The sequence below is a fragment of the Thunnus thynnus genome, chromosome 12 (genome assembly GCF_963924715.1).
Source record: "Thunnus thynnus chromosome 12, fThuThy2.1, whole genome shotgun sequence".
In the NCBI taxonomy this organism is placed as follows: domain Eukaryota; kingdom Metazoa; phylum Chordata; class Actinopteri; order Scombriformes; family Scombridae; genus Thunnus; species Thunnus thynnus.
The window spans coordinates 9,557,950-9,567,860 of record NC_089528.1 but is presented as its reverse complement, the minus strand read 5'-3'; the positions used below and the strand labels follow the sequence as shown (position 1 = coordinate 9,567,860).

At 38.6% G+C, this 9,911-nt stretch overlaps 1 protein-coding gene across 1 annotated transcript; it reads left to right on the top strand.

Moving 5' to 3' along the window:
* Positions 1-4,516: 4,516 nt before the first annotated feature.
* Positions 4,517-9,894, top strand: tada1 (transcriptional adaptor 1). The gene is made up of 8 exons (XM_067605222.1): positions 4,517-4,634; positions 5,130-5,221; positions 5,330-5,395; positions 5,860-5,954; positions 6,149-6,361; positions 7,285-7,436; positions 7,548-7,704; positions 8,508-9,894. Exons 1-8 carry the CDS (start codon positions 4,552-4,554, stop codon positions 8,658-8,660), a joined length of 1,011 nt encoding a protein of 336 aa, XP_067461323.1. The 5' UTR covers positions 4,517-4,551; the 3' UTR covers positions 8,661-9,894.
* The last annotated feature ends 17 nt before the right edge of the window (positions 9,895-9,911 follow it).

The following is a 9,911-nucleotide window of genomic DNA, read 5'->3' as shown; positions in this document are numbered from 1 at the left end:
AGAATGGGTTGACATTTTGGGAAATGCTGTACGCATGTTTGCTTTTATGCAGAGATTTAGATGAGAACATCAATACCTTTCTTGTGTCTAAAAGAGGAAGATACCCTGTGCACAGCAGTGCCTCTCAGGGCAAATTACAGAAAGTCAAAAAAGTATTCCAGCGCACACCCTAGGTATCCTAGGTCTATCCTTGTATCCTGCTGTGCGCTGGAATACTTTTTTGACTTACCATTCTTGTGTCTGTTCACATAAAGTTAGAGCCAGCTGGCAGTTTTAGCTTAGAACAAAGAATGGAAAAGGGGAAACAACTAGCCTTGCTCGGTAACAATATCTGCTCACTCATACTAATTAAAAACTATGTCAGTGTGTCTTGTTTGCTCCCTACAAAAACTGAAATATAAAACCATTTTTTTGTGGAGTTTCATGCTGCAATTATTTCTTGGCCAAGAAATAGTTCCACTTGTAACTCCCCATAAAACGACAACTTGTCATTTTCACACTTTTAACGGATTAAAAAAAAGCCAGCTTTAACATGTTTATTTGTGGGCTTCAGAGGTGCTGGTATGCAGATTTTTAAGCTTTGAACAGAGCCAGCTAGCTCTTTCGACCTGCTGCCAGTCTCTCTAAAGTAAGCAAACTGCCCGCTGGCTCTATAGCTTCAGAAAGCGAATAAGAATGTTTCCTAAAATGTCAAACTGTGCCACCTGACTGTGCACTGTGCACAAATCCAATCGAAGAGTGCATATAGCTGTGTCCCATCCACCACCGGCCATTTTATTAAGATGTACAAGGTCAAGAGCTCAGACACTATCTTCCAAGAATTTTATTGAACAGCTGCCACCTGAGCACAGTTGTTCTTTCATATCAACACTGTGTGATGCCAGACTGCCAGTGTGGGATGCACCACAGGAGCTGTAACTGGAGTCTTCCAATAACTCTGCCCACCACACACTGAACCCTCACATTTTAAACTGCCTCATGGGGTTATGGAAATGCATGATTAGCCCACAAAAACCAAAATCCTGCGCAGTCAGAAGTTGGAACAGAGAAGGTGACATCCTTGGCTCTGGTGAGGGGACCACACTCGGGCCTGTACAAACTCGACTACCTGGTCAGCAAACTGGGGATGGCCGAGCGCTGGTGCCGTGTGGTCCTCTGGAGGTTTTAGAGGTGAAAGCCCTCTTTGTCAGTGAGTGAAGCTTCGCTGTCTACGAACTTGACCACCAAAATGGCACCAGGCTCGGAAGATTTCTGGAAGAAGCTAACCCTACAGCTCGCTGCTGTTTGCTGAAAGACATCTGCTGTTGAGGGGAATGTCCGTGAGAGTGACTCATTAGCCCACAAAAGCTCAGTTAGTGTCAACCAGCAAATCAACAGACAGGATGTGGAGCTGTTTTCTTTCAAAATAACCACCATGACTAATTTTTGCCTTTACTGAGACAGTTAAACAACTCCAAAACTAAGTCTTTTCCTAAGTGCCCTTTTGATTTAAAGTTTAACAGACACTTGTTTGAGATGGATGATCACTTGGAGGGATCTGGGAAAGCTCAGTTAGTTGCAGACAGCTGCAGTTTCCACTCTCCCGTATTAGAGTGGTCTAACACGGACAGAAGAATGATACTTCATTTAGCTGCGAAGCACAAAAGCCAGTGCTGAGATTGTGAAAATGAGATTTATTTTAATGGGGTCTTTTTGATTGTAGAAAGAAGTCAATCTAAGCACAGAATGCAACCCAGAGATAATAAACAAAGGAACACTTGAGACATGAGAAGTGTGCTCCTTGAGTTTCAGCTGCCTATTAGCAGACACATAGTCAGTTAAATATGTCTATTAGTAACCGAAAATTCAGATGGTTTTCATTGTTCATGTGGTTGTTATGACATGCTTGTTTATTCTAGACTCAAACCTTGAAACCTCTTATATGATCAAATCTATCTCCTTTGTGAAAAGCATGACCTCAGAACAGTGTGGAGTCAGCATTAGTCACTGAACTAGAGGACCCTCTAATAGCCTACAGTATGACTGTTAACCATCTGCATGCTGGATATATGATTCTACTCATTGTGATGAATAGCGTGAGTCATGGAGGTCTGTTAAAGGCTTCACGACCGCCTGGGGAGACAGAGCCGAAGGACCGACTGCCCTGACTGCTCAACTGTTTTTACACCATAGTTAAAACAATGAAAAACAACGGGCCCCCCAGCCTAAACCTGCTCAAGAGAGGCATGAGCCAAAGAGCCACAGAGGGCAACAGAAGGAACCACAGAAATGTTTTGCATTCAGTTCAGTGGAGAGGGGGGAGAAAAAGGATTAACAGCAGTTTCTGCAGCACCAAGGCTGGACTTTTCTGTCAGCTGTTGGCAATAGATTTTACATGTATATAAGAATTAATATGTGACAAAGAAAACAGGACGTTGCATCAGTTTTATTGATTTGCAAGAGTAGAAATAAAAATGTGAAAATAATAATACAAGAAATGACACGACCTTAACAGAGGGAGAATGGTTATATAAATGAAAGTTTATGGGGTTTTGACAAAAGATATTCAGGACTTGATGTGTTCAGTTAAGCCTTGAGTCTACACTGGGGGACAGACAGGAAATAATCTGCTGTCAAACCTGGCTGTGCTTTAAATGTGATTATAACATTTTTCCACCAGTTATGACCCTAGATGGTAACTCTACTCTATAAACAGTTGATGTCAAAACAGGGAATACACTGTCTGGTCTCTTCAGGTTTTAGCTGCTCCATTTTAAAGTTGCTGCAGATATAAGTGATTTCTGCATGAGGCAGGAATTTCAGTGGCTAAAATGAAATGTGATACTTTTTCTTTTTTAATAACGACTGTCTCCAATTTTATTAGAACAACTTAGATTCTGGCAGCTGTCTTTGTATTGGAAGGTGGTTACTGAGATCATTAAAAGTAATACTTTTCTGGAGCTGGGGGATCAAACAAATCCCATTTAGATTAAATTTACTGAACAGTTTAAATCGATAGATCATTTAAAATCAACATAAATAATACATTTCTTGAGCTGGAAAGGGGGACAAATATTAAATCTTTACAGCTTTACTTTGTTGCGAAAAACTGGCAACTCTGCTTTACGTCCATGAGATGACTTTTTAAGTTTTTTTTCCCAGTAACAGTTTTTGGCACTGATTAGACTTGCATAGCAGCAATGCTTGCTTATCATGCTATGCTAATCATTATAGACTTCACTGAGCCTGGGGTGCCATATCAACTCATAACATGTTTTAAACAACACATGCTGAATCTTAAAAAATAATGAGCTACAAAACATGCAATCCTGCCTTCAAAACATATGCTAAGTGGCTTACAAAAGGCAGATAAATCCACCATGGCTTGGAAGGGCATTTATCATTGAGCTTTGCTGTTATGGATTACATATCATCTGCGAATGAATTATTTACTAAAATGCAGTTAATATAAGATAAGATAAGATAAGATAAGATAAGATAAGATAAGATAAACGTTTATTAATCACCGGAGAGAAATTGAGGTGTCGTAGCAGCAACAGCAATGAGAATGAAACACAAGAGAGGTATAGGTAAGAGTCCAGAAGCAAACCAAGATAATAAGACTAAAGAATAAAAATATAAATACTAGTTGCCTACATTTTGGGGTGAAATGTATCTGGAATTTGCTACTGTGACATGCAATGATAATGACAAAGTAAATCGTATTTCAAATGCCTTCTTATAAATGCAGTCTTCTTTTTTGCAGCTCTGTTGCATTAAGTTTACTGTGAGTTGACTGGGCTGGGCTCTCTAGGATTTAACTCATACCAGGATACCATCTAGTGGTGGAATGTTTTTTCTACCTACCACACCACTACTTCTGTTGCTGGTCTTCACTGTATGGAGGCAGGACTGGGAAAAACAGGCTATGTTTGGAAGTAATTGTTTGTCATAGATGATAAGCACTTTTAGGCCTACCCCTGCCTGTAAATCACACACAAGTTTAGAAGTGCAGATGTCAATACTGTAACAAAATTAAAAAAACAAAAAACAAACCAAAACAAAATATACGCAATTTAGTTGTTTGATATAGTTGCCCAATGAATGTTCCTGAAATCTTGGTTTTGGAACTTGAATGCACCATTACTACTAATATCTATCTGGGATTATTTTAGTATTTTCAGTCCAACTGAAATTAAAATGCATGTTTGTTAAGAGATTAATATATATAAGCGTTGCATTGTGTTCTAGTTCTGTGAAGATTTGATCGAAATTATCTTTCAAAAGGAGGTAAATGGTTTAAATTTGCAGTATATTGCCATGGCAACAGCGCCCTCTACAACTATCTATTTACCTATCATTCTTTTTGTATATATTTTTTGCTGATTAAGTGATGTTTAACTAATTTCCGATAAAGCATTTCATAACATTACTTGCTGAGCAATATATTCATTGTCAAATAATTGCTTTCAATCATTTGTTTGTGAGCTTAACAATAAAGTTTATAGACAAAAAAAAAACGGAGAAAAGAACTTGGCATCGCCGTTTGATGACGTCATTGAAGGAGTTTATATGAACGCCATGGCAGCTCATGCTAGCGAGCTTGAGATTGCAAAGAAAAATTTAACTGATGCAATTGGAGATAATGTCAAGCAGTAAGTGAAATTGCTTTTATTCGTGTGTTTTCTGTCAGCGATGTTGATTTTCGATCCTATTTGTTTGTTTGCCTGTGAAATACAAAGTGATTTAGCCATTAGCTAGCTGTGTGTAAATTAGCAGCTTGCTAACAGACGCTAATGTTTGCAGCGTCTCTAACAGTAACAGTTATCGATGAACCTGTGTCTTTGCAGGTATTCAGTGTGTATAATGTTCTCTGAGGAGGATGCGACACGAACGTGAAATATATTTCCTCACGTGTTGAATTTTATCAGCTTCACCTTCAACTTGAAAATATTTGAAAGTGAAGAGAAGAGAAAATAGAGGATAATAAGGAGGAAAAAGTAGCTAAATGTGGAACTTTGTTTTAAAGCGTCGATGTTGCAAGTCTACATTCTGGAGGAGATAATCATACGAGAAGTCTACATGTCATAGGTTTATCAAAAGTTATGTGTTGTATTGATGTTTGTTATCGTCTTTGTGTGTCCATACAGTTACTGGGCAAACCTGAAGTTATGGTTCAAACAGAAGATCAGTAAGGAGGAGTTTGACATTGAGGCACGACGTCTGTTGGCACAGGAGAATGGTTAGTAGGCAGGACATACTGCTACTTTAATCTTTTAGTGTTAAAAAACCAACTCTATCTGAAAAAAAGTGTTGCTAATTCTGTATTTCTTACTTTCCTCTTCCATAGTGCATGTTCACAATGATTTCCTCCTGGCCATTCTTACACGCTGCCAGATCATCGTGTCCACACCAGGTAGGTTGTTGTTAATAGTTTAATTTCTCAGTCGAGTTTGTTTTGATGTTAGAGCTTTTCTCTATTTCATTCAAAATTTCAGGAGCAATCTTTTGTAACTGTATTAGCGACAGGTGTATGGTACATAGAGTTATTGTTTTACGTATTGGATCAGTGTCATTTACATTGAGTTGTAATTTAATTAAGTGAGGGAATCTATCAGTAATAGATGTAAGTAAATTGTAATAACTAAAATTAACAAAAGACTACATATGAAACAGCCTGTGATTAAAAACTTCAATTTGAATTTGATAATTTAATGAAAATATTAATTACTAAAAAGAGAAAGTGTTGGTAATTTGTTGCTCAAGAGCTGAAAATATTTTTTTATTTATTACAATATTTAAATCTTGTTTTAAATGGCATCTGTTCATTTACATTTATTTGATGTATTTGGTGTTATGTGTTCTTTTTCTGTCCTCTAGAGGGTGCAGGGCCATTGCAATGGCAAAGCGGCTCTGCTTCAAAGCCTGGTAAACCAAAAGGGAAGAAGAAATGTTCCTCTAGACAGAAATTTGATGTAAGTACTCATTCTCATATTCATCCCTGCACACCTGTCCATCTTCCAATGTTGAAAATCTCAAATAAGCTAACTGCCCAAATGATGGCTGGGTGTAAATATTGTTAGGTTAGTGGCATCTAATAAGTGTCGAGGTTGCTGGATTGGCAGCCTGTATCATCTGGATATTTGTATATCCTGTTTGGTTTTTTCAGCATCGTTTCCAGCCTCAGAACCCTCTGAGTGCCGCCCAGCCGTTCAGCCCACGGGAGGTGGGAGGTGAGGAGGAGGAGCTGCGTCTCAGCGCCCACACTCTTCTGCTGCCCACGCGGGGCCAGCTGGAGGCTCGCATGATGGTGACAGCCTTTGAGCTGGGCCTGGATAACATCACAGAGGACGCCGTCGGTACCATGATCTATGCTGTTGAGGTGTGTAGTAACTGTCCTCCAGGAGAGAAGGGGTGATTTTGTATGAATGGTTGTCTGTGTTGGTTTTCCAGCATCGCTTTGCAAGGTGTATATTAAATAATTCAGTGGGTCACCAGTTGATGTCACCAACATTGATAAGTTTAATGAGTTTGTGTTGAGTATTGACTATATTTGAGGGGAAACAAATCATAAAATCTGCTTAAAATAAAACGACTGATAAAAAGAACTATTAACCCATAAGAACCCACCAACCCTTTCAATGTTCTGGAAAAATCCTTATACAGCTTTATCCTTGATTTTAACTCATAGGTCCCTAAGTGACATGTACTGAACATCCTGGTGCAGTCATGTGACAATGTGTGAATCACTTCCAAAATGGCAGTGTGCCTGGTCAGCAAATGTGACGGAACTAGATAATTTTAAAAAGCTTGTTTTTTGTTACTAAAGGTAGGTTTCAACCCATTTAACCATTCTGATGCTTTCATAAGACGTCCTGTATTACATTTAACCTGTTCTGACCACATTTCTTGAACAAATTGATATAAATTAGGGAAATATCGTTATGACATATATGTTACATTACAGATCTTTGACACTGAAGGTAGAATTTAAAAAAAAAAATTCAGAAACGTGTTCCTTGTGGTCCATTTGGTCTGTTTTATATTCCCCATAATTTTCCTTTAAGGAGAAATGGGTCCGGGTTCTTATGGGTTAAATACAAACTCATTTAAATTTGAGAGAGTGGTGTTTATTATAAGATCATTTTAATTTTTCATTGACATTCTGTGTTTTAACATCCATGCAGAGGCTTAAATGAACAGAGAGATTTATTTTGTGCACTGCTAATTAAGTAGTGAGTATGACTGACAGCTGTGTTTACCCAGGAGACTGAACAAACCCTGACTTAGTCTGATTTATTTCAGCACCACTTGAAAGACGTCTTGACTGCTGTGATTTCCCGGAGGAAGGCGTACCGGTTACGAGATGGTCATTTCCCCTATGCCTTTGGCAGTGATGTCACACCACAGCCTTATCTTAAGAACAGCCTTGCCGCTTATCACAGTGTGACTGAATGGTAGGAACAATATTACAGCTGCTGTCAGCTAATGTGCTTTGTGCAGGTTTTATGTAGGAAAAGCAGTTCATGTAGACTGTATATGATGGTAATACTGAACATGTTTTTCAGTCCCCCTCCAAGTGCTTCTCTACCTGCTGGTCCACCACCCCAAGTGTCACCAGATGAAGCCGAGCAACAAGCTGTTCACTTATTGGCTTGTTCTGCCGACAGTCTTTGCGCGCCCCTCCCACCAATCAGCATGTTTGATCTCCTGGAGGCTTTACAGGTAAGACAAATTTGCTCATGTAAGTTCCTGGTCTTAGTACTTCCAACAAGTTTAGCGCTTAGTATATAACTTATCAAAATTATTTCTTGATATTCCTCAGCAGAAACAAAGTGAAAGTTGGGGGTTAGGTCAAGTTTATAAGAATGGTAATAACTCATGATTTCAGTGTGCTGCGGTGGTCATGAACCAACTCTTAACAATGTCAAATTTGATGTCATTTCGTGCCTTATAATTGGTGCATGAATTGTTTTGAATCTCTATTGAAAGTATATAGTATTATACCCACATTACATCCAAAATTTGGTCGTGATTGGTGATTTCAAGCATAGTTTATTATTAAATAACCAAATCAGGAGACATTACTCTAAAATCATAAGCATCATACATAGAAATTATGAAATATTACCTAATTATTCATTATTTAAAAAGCTTTAATTAGCCAGTCAGCCCATTGGTTGTAAGTCATGACCTAGAACTTAATAGCTGGTCACAGAAAATAAAACTATTTATTCTTTGCTGTATAATACACATCACTGAGTGACATTCATTTTAACAGAAAATTCATTCATCAGCAGCAGTTTGTATTTAATCAGAATAAGTATGTAATTATGATGATCTTTTTTTTTTTTTTATCGTCAGAATTTTCAAAATGTTTTCTTTGTTCATATCGGAGAATTTTACTTGGACCCTATAGTTGCTGATTGTTGCTGAATTTCTCCACATATTTAATTCTCGCCTGCCATCATTTAACCATCGGAGGTTCGTTTGATTTAATATATTTCTGAAACATTTGTCTGATACAGGTTCACCACGGTGTGATGCCCTCTCACACGATGTATGCCTTGAACATGGAGCGCATCCTGTCGCGGCTTTGGCACCCCAGCCATGAAGAGCTAGAGCAGGACCACGTACACCGACAGCGGCTCGCTGTGAAGGAGGGAGTGCTCGTCAGCTGAGAACCATCCACACAGAACTGTATATTGACTTTGGAAATCATCAGAAACCAAACACACAAATAATCCTCAAATGGAAATTGATTGGGTGGGGGGGAGGAGTGTCCAAAAAACTGAAAACCTTGTAATATGTGTAAAATCACATCCCTGTTGCACAGAGAGATAAAGGATAAATGGAGCAAGATGAAACAAAACAGTTGGACAGTGGACACAGAGTGGGCCGTCATCTCCAGCCAGTAACTGGCAAATTATTGCTATTTTATTTTTGGCTGTTCCAGCAGCCGTTTTGGCAGTTGCCCAAGCATCACTTGCAACTTCAGTTCTATAGCGAGAATCTTATTTGATGGTCAAATATTGAAAGTGTTTAATTTTAGGAAATAAAATAGCAGTTATGAGTACTGGACAGAAAGGTAAGGCTCATGTCCAGGTTGCACAGTGTTTAGGTGTGTGTGTGTGTGTGTGTAAGATGGAGTATGTGCTGTTTAAAAAGCCTTATTTAATAGACAGGAACATGACCGAGTTCATTGTGTTCATGTTGTCAGATATGCCCACAAATCACCTCATGTGGTGATTGAAAAGGAAACATAACAGCCAGTATCTAATCACGTAGCAGTGTGTACTTGAACAGTGATAAAAACTAAACACAATGTACTACAAGGCAAAAAAAAAAAGATTTAAACATCAAAGCAGGCCCTGCACATTACACATAGGTGTTTTTATTTAATCTGGCTGATTGGATGTCATCACATGAGGTACCAATAAGAACGGTGAAGGCATAAATTGCCCCGCCCTTAACAGGTGTGATGGAGATGTTAATCAAACACAGTCTGTACATGCCCACCCAGTCCTGAGAGATCCAATCAAGCAATAAGTGAGAACACCTGTGTGAGTGTGGAGGATCTTAAAAAAACTACCAGACACAGCTGCATCCTGCATCTTACCCTTCTTGAACATATGTTGAAAGTATTCCTGTAATATTTGCTAGTTAAAGGTTTAAGGACAGTGAATATCCATCAGTGTTGGTGGTCCACACAATGTGTGTGTGTGTGGTTGTGTGTGTGTGTGTGTACAGATAACTTTTATGTCTCAGTGCACTTAAACATGTGTTGACCTTGTTTACGTGCAACATCTAGTTCAGGTTCAAATGTGTACAAATTTGTATCTTTTTCTACACGATTTTTGTTTGTATTACATACTGTAGCTCAGAAAATAAATAAAAACGCATCTTTTTGTATAAGTTGTTCACTGGTAAAT

Excerpts from the sequence above, each read along its gene's own strand:
- tada1 (XM_067605222.1), top strand. The coding sequence starts at position 4,552 with ATGAACGCCATGGCAGCTCATGCTAGCGAGCTTGAGATTGCAAAGAAA. Across the intron at positions 6,362-7,284 it reads CCATGATCTATGCTGTTGAG|CACCACTTGAAAGACGTCTT; the intron begins GTGTGTAGTAAC and ends GATTTATTTCAG. Across the intron at positions 7,437-7,547 it reads TATCACAGTGTGACTGAATG|TCCCCCTCCAAGTGCTTCTC; the intron begins GTAGGAACAATA and ends CATGTTTTTCAG.